General features: G+C 43.1%; 4 protein-coding genes across 5 annotated transcripts in view; 1 reads left to right on the top strand and 3 right to left on the bottom strand.

Annotated features, from left to right (window-relative positions):
• Positions 1-158: 158 nt before the first annotated feature.
• LOC109475012 (proline-rich protein 2-like) lies at positions 159-2,935 on the bottom strand. Its single transcript, XM_019775541.1, has 3 exons — positions 2,819-2,935; positions 2,075-2,303; positions 159-828 (listed from the first exon to the last, which is right to left on the bottom strand). Exons 2-3 carry the CDS (start codon positions 2,286-2,288, stop codon positions 713-715), a joined length of 330 nt encoding a protein of 109 aa, XP_019631100.1. The 5' UTR covers positions 2,289-2,303; positions 2,819-2,935; the 3' UTR covers positions 159-712.
• A 431-nt stretch (positions 2,936-3,366) lies between these two features.
• On the bottom strand, positions 3,367-5,612 carry LOC109474887 (histamine N-methyltransferase B-like). Its single transcript, XM_019775357.1, has 4 exons — positions 5,367-5,612; positions 4,748-4,848; positions 4,391-4,604; positions 3,367-4,239 (listed from the first exon to the last, which is right to left on the bottom strand). Exons 1-4 carry the CDS (start codon positions 5,563-5,565, stop codon positions 3,872-3,874), a joined length of 882 nt encoding a protein of 293 aa, XP_019630916.1. The 5' UTR covers positions 5,566-5,612; the 3' UTR covers positions 3,367-3,871.
• Positions 5,613-7,856: 2,244 nt separating this feature from the next.
• LOC109475022 (histamine N-methyltransferase-like) lies at positions 7,857-10,205 on the top strand. 2 transcript variants are annotated; one of them, XM_019775555.1, is made up of 5 exons: positions 7,857-7,987; positions 8,529-8,766; positions 9,114-9,214; positions 9,346-9,559; positions 9,779-10,205. In XM_019775555.1, exons 2-5 carry the CDS (start codon positions 8,571-8,573, stop codon positions 10,144-10,146), a joined length of 879 nt encoding a protein of 292 aa, XP_019631114.1. In that variant the 5' UTR covers positions 7,857-7,987; positions 8,529-8,570; the 3' UTR covers positions 10,147-10,205. The 2 variants fall into 2 exon arrangements, with proteins under 2 accessions (XP_019631114.1, XP_019631115.1); XM_019775556.1 differs by having other exon boundaries at positions 8,517-8,766.
• Positions 10,206-10,873: 668 nt separating this feature from the next.
• The window catches only part of LOC109474791 (steroid 17-alpha-hydroxylase/17,20 lyase-like), a gene marked incomplete at its 5' end in the record, with an annotated part of 18,157 nt that continues 10,242 nt past the window's right edge, over positions 10,874-18,788 (bottom strand). Inside the window, 10 exon segments of the mRNA XM_019775151.1 lie at positions 10,874-12,307; positions 12,649-12,808; positions 13,244-13,483; positions 13,833-13,958; positions 14,408-14,494; positions 14,828-14,943; positions 15,154-15,312; positions 15,785-15,878; positions 16,159-16,332; positions 16,620-16,750. Coding sequence (XP_019630710.1) covers positions 12,115-12,307; positions 12,649-12,808; positions 13,244-13,483; positions 13,833-13,958; positions 14,408-14,494; positions 14,828-14,943; positions 15,154-15,312; positions 15,785-15,878; positions 16,159-16,332; positions 16,620-16,750 — 1,480 coding nt within the window.

The raw sequence follows: 18,788 nt of genomic DNA, 5'->3' as shown, positions 1-18,788 counted from the left end.
TACTATATATATATATATATATATATATATATATATACTACAATATACACAGAAGGCATAGCTATGTGAGGATTTTTCAAAACGTGAAAAAATGTATGTCAACATACCTTTGATTTCCGCGTTCTACATTATGTGCACTAGATAAACAAAGCTTATCGTTGATCATTGAATCTTTAATTCAACATTTTAATCAACTATGTACCTGAAAGCGTGGTACTTTACAAAATCTTAAGATGGGTAGGTCAATCATACATAGCAACAACAGATTAGCATAATAAAATGACTGGACAACATGGCATGACAATGAAAGCTAGATAAACTACATGTCAGAAATATAATCATGTAAAGTTTTGACATTTAGAGAAAATTTAGCGGTAATTGTGTGTATACATTTTGTTCTTATGTCAGTTGTTAGGTTTAATTTTAATATACTGAATGACTTGACTTTTGACATTGTACAAGACTGAGATACGTGGCGTATACAACAAACAAAACATAATAACTCTGATATCAGTTTCAACTGTATTGAGAAGTATTTATAACAATGTTTTGAGTAGTAATGATGTGCATCTCTGTTAGTTTGACCTCGTCACTATAACATTTTATATCTGCCTCCTATATCCCAGACTTTGTTCACTTAACAGATGCTTTACTTCGTTTGATCATGCACGACAAGAGTGTTAAATTTGTTCTCGAGCTGTAGATGTCGGTGTCAGTTGTTCGCCAGACAGCAGCAGAGGCAGGCCAGACACAGCGCACACATGGCACACTCCTCCGCCTCGCGAGCCTCCCGCTCCCGCCGGGCGGCCTCCTGGTCATACACGTACACTGTGGGGCAGCAGTAGAGACATGGTTAGGACATGTGATCATAGCCTAGCTGGGCCACTGGATGGTAGCCTGAGTGTCAGCCTTGTTAGCCTTCGTCCCCTCCCCAAGATATGCTACCGGTAGCTAACTGGATGGAGACCGTTCGGCTGGAGTCCAAACGTAGCTGATTTTGGGGAGCGGATTAAGAACTCCGGCTAGGAGGACCGGTGGACGACCAAAATTTGTCTGACCTATGCTTTTATAAATTGAATATAATCTATGATGTTTAAGTGTGATTTGAAATTTAGGAAAACACGCAAAAACGTACAAAATGCATTTTTTTTTAAATGGGATTCTTACGAAATATCAATGGTATTATTGGTAGCCTCAATGGTTACTTAACGGTCGCTGCCTCGTTGGAAAGTTCAAAAGGCGCACGTAATGGTCGTAAACGAAAAGGGTTTCATACCATATGACAAATATATGACGAGCACATGGCGTATTATTAGCTTAACATTCAGTATATGGTATTTAATTTACGTATAATTTGCATCGTTGTAATTATAAATCCCGGATCAAAGCCATGTCTTTTTAATTGTATAAACTGCTGCTCCTGTGTTTAAACAAACATCCGTACATATATATAGGGGTCACTAGACAATGCATTTTATTCTAGACACACAAATAAGTTACCCATTACGTTGGACTTACGCCATTCCTTCGTCGCTGTGTTGCAAATGCAAAGAAAGACAGGACATATTTAGCGCTTTACAGCTGTTTCTTTGAAGCTCTGAAGACAGTACTAGTGAGTCGTTAATAAAGGCCGTGGCGAGTCAGCCTGGTACTAGTACCTAAACCTATCAGTTTAGCTGTCCTGGCCAGTCTCTTTCGTCCTCTCCACTAATGTTGCGGATGTCAGGCTAGTGGCAAATAAAAGTTTGGTACTCTACGGAGAGGGATTAATAACTTTCAATATTGCGGTAGGTACCCTTAAGGCCTACATAAGACTGCCACATTACAACAACGGTGTTATGGAGGTATTTTCAAGAATGTCTTAATTCATGAACATCTGGATATCTGAAATGTGCCTACTTCTGGGATTAGTGATGCTATATTAGTATCTCTTTGATTTCATTTTTAAGTAGTGGTCTCAGGGTATCGGATCGGATCATGAATATGAGAGGTGAAGTTCTGTCTGAATGAAAATCAAGATGGCGGTCGACGTCTAATCAAATATTCATAACGTCATTTCCGTGAATTTCCCCACCTGTTTTCTGCTGTACAACCGGCTGTGTGACGTAGGTTGTGCCGTAGGGTGGGGCGGGGCCGTACCCCTGTGCGGGTGGAGGGCCACCCTGGTAGGGTGGGGGTGCCTGCTGGTATCCTCCCGGGGGTGGATAAGCTCCCGGGGGTGGGTAGGCAGGCTGGGCCGGCGCCTGTGGTGGGTAGCCAGGGGCACTAGGCTGCTGGGGATAACTCATTCTCCGAACCTAAGTCTGTAACAAGTGTGATGTAGCAAACAGCGAGAAAACAAGTAAATTACTACAGTGGATGGGAACTTTTTGACACGTAATGACAAGGTTGGCAATTCTTTACACTTGTCATGAGTTCAGTGGTAACGCAATAGCATCAAATTACAGTATTTTTTGTGCGTCACCAATGTGTGTACACAAACACGTCACACTAGCGGACTGAGACATGGGGTATAACCCTGCCTTACTTTAACGTCAACAAGTGGTTGTATTGGTGCTTAGTATGTTTCTCACTCGAAAGCGGCATTATATCTGCTGTAACGGAGACAGAAAAGACGACGTTTAACGGTGCTGTAGGACATTATCGACCAACAAACTCGCTTGGTTTCGAATGCTGTCCAAACTAGAGTAGAGGAAGTAAATGAACACAGTAATATATAACTTTAACTTTATAGATAAGGTTTTTGGATTGCTACTTTTTATCTACATTCATTCAGAGACATACAGTGAATCACGAACCTTTAAAAATGCCTACAAACCTGAGATTTTGTAAGAGAATCCGATTTTTTTTCGAGTCCTTCGTCCGCTAGTCCCTTTGCACTTACGGTAGCTCTCTGTCACCTGACTCTGACGACAGGGTCCAAAGTACAACAGCGGCGGTTGTTTTCATTCGGCTCTGCTTACTACGTTTGGACAGGACCCAATTGTTTTGTGTGTACGTGCGTGCATACATGTGTGACTTGCAGTTTACATGTACCGTGTTTGAAGTTCTTTGAAGTTCGAACACTCATTTCCTATAGGCTATTTGGCTAGTCTCTCTCCGAGAAATTAGCATTATGTGTCAACAAGTGATATAAGAAATATTAGTATTGTGAAAGATGAAAACACTGTTTTGCTATAGAATAAATAGAGAGGACACTGCAAAGTTGCACTATTTTTTCAATGATCGATAATATATTCTAGTCATGCGCGTACTACGTAATATAGAATTTCGTCATCGTGCATTTGATCTCACAGACATAATATAGTTATGTTAGATACTAATTAGCAATAATGAAATACTGTTTAATCGAAAAAATGCATGGAGGCAAGCAACACAATGAACATGGTAGCGGGCTCGAAACCTGGCACCGTGGCTAGAAAAAAACGCTCTTTTTAGAAGTTAACAGTGCAGAAGCATCGGGACTATGATTACAAATTTTTATAATGTTTGCTTTGTTTGCTTCTCAGACAAATCCTTTTTTGCACTTTAAGAATTCAAATTCGTCTTTCAATCATGCATAGTACGTAGACATCGACATTACTCTAATCGACAGTAATTTGTAATTTAGTATTTATGAATCTAGAGATTTAGTAGGGATTAAATGAGGAGTGTTTTCTTTATTGGATTGCACTGTAATAATATAACATCTGACTGTCTACAGGCCTACATGTCTAAACCATTCATCATTTACGAGAAGCTAAAATCGGCCTGTAGGCTTCTTTTCATTGAGGTCATGAGGGAAGAGGTAAGGATCAGATATAATAAAAAGTTTCCCACCAAATTTAACCCGATAACTTTTAGTCGAACTCTCCCACACTAGTCAAGATCATTACTTCTTTTCTGTCCCCTTCTTAAAGGCGACGATGGTTTCTTCGATTGACAGGAAAATGATCTTATCATCCACCACGGACGAATGTCGTCTGATGAAATCTAAGGCCATTGATCGCATCTCAGGCACACTGGAGGTGTAAGGTGTGTGTGTGATGAAGTCGAGAAGTAGTATTCCCTCCTCTGACTTTTCATCAAAACACTTTGTGGTGTTGACGTCGATTCTGTTTTCGAAAGAGACGTAAGTGGCGTCCATTGCGTCAAGCCACTTTTTAACGTCACCGGACAGGCGCAGCGAGGTGTCCAAGCGGTCGCCTTGCCCGAAATCCTTCCACAGCTCGAGATGCAACTTCCCCCAATCTCCCTTTTCTGTAATATATAGGTCTTAGTTGAGGCTACTTTTGTTGGGAGAAGTGGCCAATGAAAGATTAACGGAAGAAACAAAACAAAACAAATACAAACAAGTACAGAAAACAACATCGGAATAACACAACGTATGTAAAATTGCCTGCTACTCTACCTGACTCCATGGTGACTAACATGTAGCCACCATCTGCCAGTTGTTCCCACATGTTCCGCAAGGTGGCGACCGGATCTTCAACATAGTACAGGACATTGATGGCATGAATGAGATGAAACTTGGCGTTTTCCTTCTTCTGGAAGTACTCTTCTGTTGTCTGCTGGTGCCAGTCAAACTTCACAGCACGAAGGATGGTGTCTTCACGTACCAATGCCTACAGGATGACAATGACAAAAACAACCGACACAATGTCTTTTTTGAGGTGACACTGATGTTATAGAAGAAAAGCGAATACGACCAAATCGAAGATCGTGGCAAAAGCTCAACATTTCTATACAAAATACTGATTTTTATCACCTTGTATTTTTCAATCATTTCCCCTGAAGGTTCCACGACCCTGTTGTACACACCCTCGTGGCGCTGTAGGAGCTTCTTTGTGATGATACTATCAGCTTCTCCTAAGAAAGAACAGATATGTTTCTGTTGGTATAAACTGTGGTACAAATGAACAAAGGTCCTGAATGAAGCATATGAAGCTACATAGACCGCCCTTGTCTGATAACATCTCTTATAAATTGGTGGGTCACGCAGAAAGGGCAGTTAGTTATACCTACTAGACAATGCAAATACAGAGCTCCCCTACCCTCAGAACATGTGACCTTCTGGCTGAAAACATTATGCGTCTGTATGTGAATCCGGCTATACGTGTTTATTCAAAGACACATTCAATTTTTGAATGACCTTGTTCAACCGAAGATGAGATGTGATTTTGTAAGCTTTGGTTATTTCTCCCATTTATTTAGTACTGAAAAGTTTTGTCTTTAAAAAAACGTGCTAACTACTTTTACATGGGATAGCGATAGGTAATAATATAAGATAGAAATAATATACACTTATCCCCATTATGTCGATTAGCACGTACTAAATAAATGGGATAAATAATCAGATCTGTTTTGTGACAACATGGCGGTCTCACCTGATCCACTCCCTATCCCCAGCACACGCACGTCCGTCCCCGGCTCACACAGGACAGAGTCTGGGACCTTTGATCCAAAAAAGTTGTAGTAGCATTCTTCGCTCATCTCAGTGGCGTCCAGGAAAGACGTGAAACTTGCCGCATACCGCGCGGGAGAGTCGTTGTTCAGCCTGCCGACCTGATTCCGCCCTGTTGGCATGTCCGGGGTCAATAGGATTTGTCGATAGATAGTTATAAACAAAATTTCCAGGACACCATTAATGTTCGAATTCCATATACTATTAGTATGATTTGTTATATTTCAACGGTATGAATGTGATTCTTTCCGCCAATGTTTCGGCCACCTTCTAAAAATAGGCTACCTTCTTAAGTTGAGCTGCCGAGGGTAGCCGAAAGGAGGTTTGACTACCCAGCCTGATAAAATTATCAACGAAGAATGGAAAATATTAACGAAGAATGATTCCTTAGTTCCGCAAACATTATAGGCTACAAGACGTATATAGTCTAACGGTATGAAACATATCTGTTATTAAAAATGTACAGACCTGCCATGGCTCTCTCCCAGTCCGGGTGTTGCTACAACCGTGTGCACTCTGTCTGTCCCGACGGACAGTTGTCAGTCAGCAGAAACGCTAGTGGACGGGTCACGTGCTTCTTTGCAATTTAAAGTTTTAAACGTGAACAATCAAGGAGGATGTGAACCTCTTTAGTACTTCCGTCCCGTATATGCTATATGCCCGTGGCTATCCAACATAAAGATATCAGGCGTATTGACATCGCTATTACGTTCAGTTTTGAGAGAGAAATTATTTGCCGTCAGTTACTTTGCTTACCCGATTGTACACAGGAAGGGTAGAACGATTTAACGCCCCGATGACAAAAAGTGGCCGGCGCCGGCAATCATGTGGTCTACAGATCATCCAGGTCAGTCATTCAGCAGAAACAATCAGTCACAAATTACAACGTTTGTATTCACAGAGGCAGACAGGGGTTACATTTATGGCCTTGCCCACATGGCTATTGTAACGGTTGAATGGCCAATGAATTGATGAAGATCTTTGTTGCAACGTTCTGCACTAACGGCGGGCTAAGTACGCATACAGGTCACCGAAAACCAGTAGTCATACGCACGGTGTTATATCACCACCGCCATGATAGTCTGTTAAAGTTTAACCAGGAAGAGCTATAAACCAATAGATCAGCATCTGTGCAATGCCTTTACCACGTGACTGTAATATACACACGCTAGGTGGCGTTGCTAGTGGTTTAGTCTGACGCAGTTTTACATGCAACTTTTGTTTGTATGATATTATGTGATTACTAATCACATAATATCATAATATCATACAAACAAAAGTTGCATGTACAACTGCGTCAGACTAAACCACTAGCAACGCCACCTAGCGTGCGTATATCAGTACTGCATATACATGCAGTGTACACTAGTAGTAGTAGGGGTACAACTTCAAACTCAAGCCAGAGCCAGCCGCCGAGAGAAGGTTGGGCGAAATGCAATCTTCTCTCGGCGGCTGGTCGTAGAATGGCCGGCTTTTAACAGAACGCGTTAAAAACTCTACAAAACGCTGTATCGAAATTCCCACCCGCCGCTGAGCCTGCACAGGAGGCTAACCGTATCTACTAAAGTACACGCGTGCACAAACCCGCCATGATGTTGCACCTGAGCCAGGGTTCACCAGACTGCACTTTAACTCTATAGTCACCTTGACTCCCCCTGCAACAACATGGTGGGTATGTGTGCGGAAGTGTCAAAGCTAGTTTCGTTGGCTACCCGCCAAAGAGAAGAAGTTAGGCGGAGTACATTTGTGCTGACTAAACCGCGCTCTGGCGGCCGCCGCTGAAGGTTGCCGAGAGCTTTTGTATCACGGGGTAGAGACATCATGTGTAGTTCACGACAACAATCAACATAAAAAGGGACACCCACGTACAATGCGGCATTGCTGTTCGCTCCAGAATTGTACTAATTAAACGTAATACATGTACGAGTTTATAACTGTACATACAGACGGTGTTGGGCATTAGTTAACACTACGATGGTGTACAGATGTTACCCTTATATGAATGTGGGGGAAAACTGAAAACATATGATATAATGTGACTGCAGTGGTAAATATTGTGATTTTTTTAAAAGAAATATGAATCGTGAAATCATATCCATTATTGCGCAAATAGCTGAAAGGTATAGCGGAATGATTTTTGCTTGTCAAAAAAGAGGGTTCGTGTTGCTCCAAAGCCAGAGGAATGCGACTGACGTATAAAAATATCCTCATTACCCTCCTCATAATCTCCAAGCAGATCTTCCGTTGGCAAGATAGTATAAACTGCAAGCATATACATAGTATGTCGCACGGCAACAACTTTGCGACCAGAAGATCTGCTCGGAGATTACCCTCCTCGGGCGGTTTTCGAGATGGCTACAAATAAGCGACACAGCCTAAACCCCCTTTTAGGAAACCGGTTTTTATCCTGGTGCTTCAATTACTTGAATCACATGTCTTCAGACAACTTGTTGGAAGGAGACGCCGGGGATTTGGAAGCCTGCTGCCAATTCGTGTGCGGCTTTCGTCCGTTTTCCAGGAGCACGATAAAAGACCAAGGACTAGGTATTTATTATTTATTTATTAATTGAATTATGATTCAAGTAATCTGCGTCTGTCGTGTGTTGTCGGTATATAACCGCCCCTTGAAGCCACTCGGCAGGTAGCAGAACACAGTATTTCTTCTATGCAGATTTTCACTGATATTAGGACCGAGATGTTACTGACATAGACGCGGTTAAGTTATAGTAGGGGGCACTATAGAAGTACGACAAATGAATATGTTTAGTTTATAGTACTATTCACAACAAAATAGCCGAAAACAAGAAACACGTTGTTTTGTACCATTTTAACGCCGGTTGTCTTCTAAATGGCGTCCTGTGCAGCCGGTCAACGGAACTACAGCTCGGACCAGACGTACAGGCAGCTGTAGCGGGAAAACTTCACAATCCTAGTCATATACGATCTAAAAGCTAGCATTCAAGGATACTACCATGCAGTTAAGTTTGTGCCTCGCTGGTTTTCACGGTAAAATGTTCACAAATGGTTCATGATTTTTGAAATGTCGCACTAATCTTTTTCTTTTATCCCGAAGTCACATGCTCAGGGGTCGCGCATAAATCTCTCTGGTCTGTGCGGAAAAAACGAAATGGAGGTCGGTAGACTGATTAACTCCTCCCCAGAGCGGTACCTGGCTAGTATGACTGCGATACGAGCTGCGTACGGACATGGTCAGATGAACAGACGGGCAGACTACTATCATACGTTTGGAGCCATGGTCCCAGACTCTGTCCTGTGTGAACCGGGGACCGACCTGCGTGTGCTGGGGATAGGCAGTGGATCAGGTGAGGCCGGCTCGATTACTTTTTTTCTGAATAATAGAATTATGGGTAACCTGATGGGCAAGCTAGCCATGGTGTTTCTTTCTTTCTTACATGGTGTTTGTATGGCGCATACCCACTGTGTTACCCAGAGTTCTCCATTGTCCCCAGCTTTCAAACCAGAATATGGTCTATTATGAACCTGTAACAGTTAAGGATACAGGCCAGGGGCACATCTACATGTCACCCTTTCTATTTTCTTCTAATTTCTGTCTTATCGACCGGACGTACATGGCCTCAAAGTGTCCAGGAAAGTGATCGGTTGTCATAACTCCCTAATATGTAATACGTACCAATTGATATCGTACTAGGGGATGTCGACAGCGTCATTCTGAAGAAGCTTCTACAACGCCACGACCGTGTGTACAACAGGGTCGTGGAACCGTCGGGGGAACTCCTCGAGCAATACAAGGTACTCTGTCACCCAAGGAGCTGGTGTTTTCGTCGGTCCATGATTTCGTTTTACCATAGTCGAAATTTTATTTTGACAAGTCCTTGAAGTTAGTGTTATCGATATCCATATCATTATATCACATCTGGTAGACACGAATGCGTGAAGACACGAGCCTCGGTGCTGTGAAGTGTGATTGGCGCCAGCAGACAGCAGAAGAGTACTTCCAGACAAAGGGAGACACAAAGTTCCACCTGATCCATGCCGTCCACGTTCTGTACCATGTGGACGACTTTCACGCCACCTTGCGGAACATGTGGGGACATCTGGCAGATGGTGGATGCATGTTAGTCGCCCAAAAGTCAGGTGATCAAGCAATTATTTCTGTTTCTAAATTTTTTGTTGGTAACGCCTCAAGCAAGGAAGGAGCCTTTTTGTAGTATTGGGCCTATTCAAAAACATTTAGGAGCCATGTAATATTCATACGAGTTTATGCTGCATGCCGGTTATGTATTTCTCACCATATTGGGTTTAAAACCAATACGAGTGTCATGCCGTCTTACTACTCCCCGCATACATTTGCAGGTAAGGATGCCGGCGGAAGGCTGTACTACAAGTTGTGGGATGAGTTCGGCCAGGGAGACCGGTTGAAGACGTCGCTCCGTACGTCGGTTGACGTCGAACAGTGGTTTGACGCAGCGGGCATCGAGTACGTCACCTCAGGGGACGGGCACGGATGGAACATCGACATCTCCGAGTGTTTCCATGAAGAATCGGAGGCGGGGATGAAGATACTCGACTTCTTGACACAAACACCTTACGTGTGCAGTAACCGACCAGAAATAAGGTCAATGGCATTGGAGCATATGCGAAGTAATTCGTCTTTGGTTGATGGTAAGCGTTTTTACAAAGCAGAGTCCGAAGTCATGGTCGCATTAAAAAAAGGCGAGTAATCGTGAAGAATTTGCGATCAGTCGGAGAATAGGCCTTGCCACTATGAATGAATAAAAGACCTTTTGTACATTTATGCTCTTACAAGCTAAGTACAGGTCATTAATAAATCAAGCATGTGGTTCTTCCTTTCACACTTTTCAGTTATCTAAATACGCACATGGGTGATAGGTGCGTCATACTATGATAGGGACGAAGGGATCTATGTGTGTAAATTGTCGTCTTTATGATCAGTAGCAATAGAGATCTTTATAGCTATCGGAAGGAAAAGTGGTACCTTTGTCATATTCCTCTTGAACGTCATCTTTGTATTTTGGACATCAATAGGTCCTAAAAATACCTTAGAGGGCATTACCGAGCTGCCCTAGCCCGAAAAATGGGAGATCGGGAGCGTTCAAATACGCGCGGCCACGTATTGTACATACCATAACCTAACTCTTAGCTTCGAATCACTTATCTTCGTATATGTACCAAGGACTAACAGGCTGTGGAACTCACTCGCTGCCATTAATGTGAACACCTTCAAGACTGCAGTTAACTCTTTTTAAGTCTACTGTACGGTATTTATTGTACTGTATTTACATGTACAAATGTATAGTGTCACTGAGGTAATGATAATGAGGATGACTACGTTAAATTACCTATACGTTAAATTGAATTAACTATGAGATAAGATATTGCGGTGACGTCGACATTTGAGCCACGCTTCAACGGTGTTACTGTAACCGAGGTGGAACTCAGGTTCTTTTGGATGCTGCAAGGGAGACTAACTACAGGGCTAGCAAGAACACACGCAGGACACAGGCATTGCCGTAACACACGCACGGGAGTCATGGGACTGGGACAGTCTCTTTCTCTGCGACCTTCTCTCAAGCTATCTCTGTCTCAGACTGTCTTCCCAACCCACAGAACATCCAGCTTTTATTCACAAGTCACAGACAAAGCCACAGATTGCAAGTCAGACATTCGTCTGGCAAGGGGAACAATACTATTCAGCACATATATGACATGTCCTTGATGTAGAAGGGATCAAAGCATAGAATTTGCATTGACCAGATTAACATACTGGCCACAAAAACCTCAAAGCCGATGGCCACTTGCTTTATGCATGGAGTTAAAATCAAAATGTATTTAACCTCCTTGCTTTATGCATAAAAGTGTCATTTTCAACCCCTTACATTACGATAGCAACATCAGGTTCACTCTGAATTTGATCTTTTAAAAAAGTGAAGTACCAGTGCGCAGACCAGCGCTGTCCTTAGTGCTGAACGGTCCTCCATGTGTACCTCCTGTCGGACAGGGCTCAGGCCAGGCCGCTACACGCAGAGTACGCGACTGGCCGGGCGTTATGTCACCGTTAACATCGATTAAGTGACATGATTTATAACAGAAGCAGCAAATGATACAATACGATTAGACGTGTCGACCATCAATGTCATATCATTCTTAGGTACACTAGTATCCTACCATAGTAATATCAAACTGTTTGTAATCTGATGAGTCCTTTGCATAGTTGCCCCATAACCTCTCTTAGCGACTATTAATACATATATGAAGGTTTTAAAAAATGCATGCATTTACAAAAATATTGGATAGCGCGTGGACAAAGAGTTGAGCCCAAATCCATTATAGAGGTTAGTGGTTAGACTATTCTCAGTCAGTCCTTCCCTTTAAACCCTTCATGTAGTATCTGCTAGAACAATATCTATTAGTAAAATATACATGTAACTCACATAAGTATATGCATTTCGAAAATTGCTTATGAAGTTCAGTTTTCATCTTCCCGACTTGCCAAAGAGTTGCCATTTGCTTCTTGTCCCAAATATGAATTTAAATCATAATCTCCCCAATGGTATTTATTTATATGCCACCACGTTGTTGTTTTTTTCCTCAAATTCAAATACCCTTTGAGCATGGCAACTACTGCTCCTTCGAGCTCAGTTCATCAATCATTTCCTGTGGTCGTATGTCTATTTCCGGTGGGTGAGGACCACCTTGTAGGGTGAAGGTGCGCAGAGACTTCCTCCCGTTTCATCTGCGCTGAAGTCAGGTGGCTCCTCCCCCTCTGGGAAACTGAAGTGGAAGTTTTGGACCAGTCCTCCCAGCAGGAGATATGTATCCGCCATGCCCATTTTCGCCCCAGGACATGCACGGCGGCCAACACTAAGGAAGATATATATACAAATCTTCATTATATGGTACATTTGAAATATTTAGATAAGGGTTCTACATTGGCCTGTGTTGCACAATAATCCTTCGCTGTCAGGAGCTAATCGGGCCCATCAACTGCTATCCAGGAGACTGATTTGAAAAAAAATGACAGGGTACCAATAGGAGCGCGCTAAGGATTCTTCTTCGCTGTGAATTTAGTCCAATCTGGATTCTATGAAAAACAGTCATCATAGCTTCCATTACCATGGAAACATACAGTTCTACGTCTAACAAATTTTGCCCTAATATGTAAATTCATGAATGAAATGGTTGTACGTTAGAATCATACTGACCTAAAAGGCATCCAAGCAGCAGGCTTTGGCATCAGACGGCCACCCTCATCCAAGAAGCGTTCCGGGCGGAAGCTGTGAGGGTCTCCCCAGATGGAAGGGTCATGGTGCAGGGCCCACAGGTTCGGCAGAACCACTGTGCCCTTGGGAATGTGGTAACCTCCTGAGGGAGAAGAAGGAAGGGATTTTGACTATCTGTGTTAAGATTTACTAGCCTCCAGACAAGTGAAAATGAAAAGAGTTTGTGTAGTAAATCGTTATTTCAGAATGAAGCACCCAATGAGAATACCTTGAGAGAATACCTTGAGAATCCCTCAAACGTATATAAAAGGCTATCTGCCTGTTGTAATACCATCTTCTCACTCTTGGTATTTTGTGTTGTCCCAATGGTTATCCATTCTTGTTTTGAAACAGTTCACACTTTCGGAACTCACACCAATGAGGCTAAAGGCAACCAAATGCGATTATAGCCAACACCCTGTTACACCGTGCGTCATTTTGAAGAGGTTATAGTGCGGTGAGTAATGTTATAATCATGCTACGAAGTTGTCATCCGCACTTTTTTCAGTGGAGAATATAGCTTGGAAGCGGTACTCACGCAGTATCGTATCTGCAGTCGTAGCATGAGGTAAGGACAATGCATCAATCAGTCCCATTCTCAGCACTTCAGTGACAGTCGCCTCCGTGTACGGAGTAGCCTGGCGGTCGGACAGCTCAGGCAGCCTGTCACGGCCCACCACACTGTCTAACTCAGCAGCCACCTTCTCCTGTATCTCCGGGTGGGCAGCGAGGAACAGGACGGCCCAGCGGAGGATCTGAGTTGTAGTATCCGTACCGCCTGTATATATATATCAGGAGTTATCATTGTCATGTTACGGTCCGTAAAGAGATTGTCTGAGTCTGTGTTTGTGTTGCAAACAAAACTTCAGGCTGCGTATTTGTAAATCTTCAGGTACTCCCAAGAATTTCAGTTATGCTTTGAAGACCGAAACTGCTGTAGATGCCCCACCCTTTGGTACCAAGATCAGTTTTGGTTCAATGTCCGTTGGCAAAGATTGATTCATCTTTAAAATCCTTATTGCGAACACCACATTGCAGACTTACAGAGTCTGAAATGCGTAGTTATTTACAGTCGATGTGTTTTCGTACTAGTGTTGCATCTTTACAAAGGAAGACCCCATGCTCACCCAAAAAGACGTCAATGACTATCTGCCTGAGATGAGTGTCTGTCAGAGCACTGATGTCCAGCTCTCCCCCCTCTTCTGCCTCCTTCTGGGCCTTGATCATGTGATCTGTGACGTCACGGAGGTTATCTGTAAACAGTGTAGTGATATAATAAGGCTGCTGCATCGATCATCATGGCACCTGAGTTTGTTTGAAAGAGTGCATTGTCTGTGCAATTTATTCAGACGGCCATTCCAACTTTGTGGAAGACACTGTGGACCTCGGTAATGGTGAAGGAAGTTGGGGTTATCATACGAATAATGTCGGCAAGTGTTGTCTAGTGGTAGAATTTAAAGGATGAACATGAAAACGAAACCATGATAAGGAACAACATACATGTGTTTGCTGTGAGAGTGGTCATGGGGATATCATTCTCCTGACAACAAATGTTATTATGATCATCTAAGTACAGACCAACAGACACCATCAGATTGACGCAAGAAGGCGATTGTAAGAGTTGGATATATATATATATATATGGGTCATCGGTCCCTAAATTTATAAACCTGCCACCGGCCATTATTCGATACCGTCTTACTTGGGTTAAACTCCCTGCGGTGCCGGTCCACTTGGCGTTTGAAGTACTCCAGAACAGGATCCATCCGCTTCTGCAAGTCAGTCTTTGCTATGCACACGTACGGAAAATTAAATAGGAAATTAGGCTGTCAGTCCAAACGTACTACAGTTTGCATAATCTTGCGTCGTCGGTGTGTTTTTATTTTCCTGGAATCAGGCCGAAAATCAATACGCGAGCGGACGTCATCCATAAAAACTACTTGGAGTGGCATTTTATACCTTTAGGACTGAAACTTTGTAACTTAGTGAGCCACTCGACATGTTCGCACCATGTGCATAAGGTCTTTATTTCCATTACCCCACCCCGTACCATCCCCAGAAAAGAATTTGAATTAGGAACTCTGGCGCCTAGTACAGAGGAAGACAGCCGTCTGCTACGTACCTTGATTAGGCAAGAATCCAAGTGAAGGGTAGATGTCGCCGAGAGGGATCTGGCGTTTGTATTGCTCTTTCCCGAACTTCACCAGATTCTGGAAATCCTCATCCTCCAGTTTGAATCTGCCATGTACATAACATTGATAGTATTATCAGTATACACATACACACACACACACACACACACACACACACACACACACACACACACACACACACACACACACACACACACACACACACACACATACACAGGCCTGCTAGGAGCGTAATTTAATCAGGCCATATTAAAGCGGTTTCAGACGATAATTATCCACATAGCTACATGTATACCTGACACCGAAGGCAACTGGGCAGACAACATTGTAGACCAGCTTGTAGATGTGCTCAGTAAGATCCACTGCTTGGCCCTCGACGTTCGCAAGTTCACTGACGATGTCACGAATGGCTTCGTGTGCTTGACTTTCCAGTTTCCTATCCGAAGCATGTTCCCTAAGCGCAAAAAATGGCCAATCCTTAGTTACCTTACAGTCGTTTTATAATGTTGTTGTCATTGGTGCAATCCAATACAATTTCAATGTCACCATTACGAACGGCGGCAAACGTTCATGTACGAGTTTTAGGCATTAAACATCTGCTACATATTCAAGCTGCCTATGATATACTGAATACGTCAGACAGAAAGATGAAGGACACAACTCGTCTATCATTATCAATAGCCTTACATGACTTCCTACGATGCCACTCTCCTATATTCATGTACTGCTCCGCAGATCTAGAACCGTCCGCACAAATGGATGTTTATCTGATCACTTTATAAGATTGGGAATGATGTAACAACAAACAGCACTTGCAAAGTCAATAGTCAAAGGACACAGTTATTCAACGTTCCTATATGCCACGCGTACACACGCTACTCTCTTGTTGATAATCTTTGCATTTGTTCGTAGTATCTGGAACTAACCTGAGGGCACTTTTGATGAGCTTCCCGTGCTGTTTCCAGGCCGGGTCGTAGTCTGTAAAGGCCATGTTTCTCCTGCCTTCCGACATTATATCATCTACAAAGCAACAGTGGATGTTGTTACAAAATCATTCGGGATGCGCACTTCGGAAGTCTATTACTACTTAACAGTCGCTTATTGGCAAAACAATATCCCGGATCCAGACTGTTAGTGGGGAAAATTTCGGGGTTGCTGTTGCAGCGGATGGCACCGAGGCTACCAGACGGTAACCTTGTCGTGAAAACATCGACAGTTACCCTGCGGGGACTCGGACCGATTTTAAATCCAATTTTTAGGGGGGTATCATATGTATGTCTCATATGGGAATCATACTCACAGGACTGGGTATGCGGTCTGCCTGCAAACTCAACACTCTTCTCCACCAGAGCTTCCCGTACGGCAGCCAAGCTGTTCAGCACGACCACGTCCGTCATGCCCCGTCTCAGGCTGAAAACGTCTCCGTACTTCTTGGCAAGGTCGATGAAGGTCAAATAGAATTTGCCAGTAAACACTGCAATACAATTTACAATTCATGTCCAACATGACAGAACATCACAATGTTTTGGTTGTAACGTTTTGTTTTTCATACAATGTATAAAATGACCATTTATAGTTACTTATCAAGACCTGCCATATCTATAGAACATAATTGGTGAGTATCTTCGTTAATGTGATGTTGCCACTAAAATATACGTAAATTATTCTTGTGGATAAACTAAAAGTGGACAAATTTCTTTGTAGTTTCTTTTTGGCCCATATTGAACAGCTGAATTGTTTTAATGACTTTTGAGTGCTTACCAGAACGATTTCCAACGATCGGCCATGGAATCGGCCCTGGGGGCATCCTCCGCCGTTTGATACAGTCCGTTAACCAGGTTACAAAAAGTATAACCAGCAGACTTGTAGATAGTGTTATCAGCCACATCGTCCTGCAAGGAAATACAAAATTAGCGTGATGTAAGTTTACAATATCGCGAGAGGGGGCAGTGTATCTTTTCTGCCAAATCTGTAAGAATAACGTGCCATGGCCGCAATAAAATTGTTGAAAGACATTTTTGTGAGGACCACGGCCTTTGTGACCTCGTCCCACAAGAGGACTGCTGTGGGGAGGGGGGGTGGTACGTATGGAATGGGTTCGCGAGGAGGTGAGTTCACGAGAAGAAGGTCTTCGTGAAAACCGTGAACTTAAAGATTTCGTAATAAAAAATGGACTTACAGTAATTGAATTAAGGCCTCAGGGCGGACTAGCAAACAACACAGCGAGTACAGACAACATGCACCTTGCATAACATGTTGCCTGCACACAACACACACACACACACACACACACACACACGCACACACATTACACACATACATTTACAAGCACACAGGGAGAATGCTTAGCAAAATGTACGATTCGATTGAACATACCAGACTTAGGGTTCGACTTCGGGTTTGAGAACCATTTGCCACACAAAGGCCGAGGGATATGGATTTACAGTCTGTTTTGTTCACTAATCGTCACCATCCAGCATAATACTAGTAATCATACACATATAAAACACTTAACAGGACAACCAATTAGCGGCATACACAGCCAACGCGACAATTTATCGAGGAAGGGCTTGAAAAGGGCTCGAGAAACACAATGCAATCAAACACTTACCAAGCAGTTGCTTGTAGAGTAGTGGTATCTTTGGATGTTAGAGGTTACTTTAACAATTTGCCGGTTTGCCGCCTACGTGAAGGTGCGCTCAGCTCCTGACCACGATGTTCTTGGACTGGACCCTCGTCTTCTCTCTCCTGACTGACCACGCGGGCCGGTTTTCCTAGCAAGAAAGGGAACCGATTTGCACAAAGGGCCGAAAGGGGTTTAATTGAGAGTTTATAATACGAGTGACGTCATGTTCCGCTAACGTCACTCAGGGGAGATTCATTTGCTACAGGAAGCTTGTTTACTCAGGGATGTGTTACTCTGCCCACCTGACCCCGGTGACTCACTCGCGCGTACGGTCCCGTCAACAAAGATCAGTTTGAAGACGTGATTGAATGTGCGGGGAGAGTTCGGTAACATTCGCCTCCAACTAGGTGCAGGGGGTCGTAGTACCTCGAGGCAGACGCCTTGTGGCTAAATAGCACTAATGTAAGATCGCAATGATAACGGTCAGTGATGAGAATAGACGAGAAATACTGCTTGCAACTAGTCAAGTACGAGTAACAACGTAAACACTGCGTCTGAGGAGTGAACTCTGGTTATAATATATCCGATCTTCTATTCGCCGCTCCCTGAAGTGGGGAACTTAGCAGCTGCTAATATTAGCCTGTTATTTTTCAAAAGTGGAGTACCCGTGCGCAGACCAGCTCTGTCCTTGTGTATCCTACGAATACGAATGTATCCTAACATAAAGATACAAGATCGATGTTGTTGCCAAACAATCCAAGAACATCGCCCTTTTGAGAAGACACGCATGGGCTATGTCACAGGAAATCTGTAAAATGGTTGTATGTGCTCTGGTCCTATCTGTGGCACAATACTGTCTACCAGTTCTAGCTAACATGTCGGAGTCGAACACTGGTAAGAATAGGGCATGCATGCAGATTGATTTTGAAATGCTCACTAGACACACCTGTCAAGCAAATGCACTCAGATCGGGGTTGGCTGACGGTCAGAGAGAGGTTCGCTACCAGTACTTTAAATATGTTTTTCAGAATTCTTAACAGTCATGAACCACAAAACATCTACAGTTCCCTTGTTCCCGTCCATTCTACCCACAAGTATTCAACTAGATTCGCCAATTCTTGCAGTTTCAAACTACCTAAACCAAAAACAAACAGCAAAATGCGAACATTTCTCTACCGCGCTATTAATCTATGGAACACCCAGTATCAAAACACTGACCAGTCCGCATCAATTCAAAAAGGCCATCCACCAGTTCTACATAAGTTAAATTGTATATATTGAGTTACGCTATTGTTTAACCTGTA

This window comes from Branchiostoma belcheri, unplaced genomic scaffold, assembly GCF_001625305.1.
Source record: "Branchiostoma belcheri isolate BF01 breed outbred unplaced genomic scaffold, Haploidv18h27 scaffold32, whole genome shotgun sequence".
In the NCBI taxonomy this organism is placed as follows: Eukaryota; Metazoa; Chordata; class Leptocardii; order Amphioxiformes; family Branchiostomatidae; genus Branchiostoma; species Branchiostoma belcheri.
The sequence above is the reverse complement of the archived record's forward strand: the minus strand, read 5'-3'. Positions and strand labels throughout refer to the sequence as shown.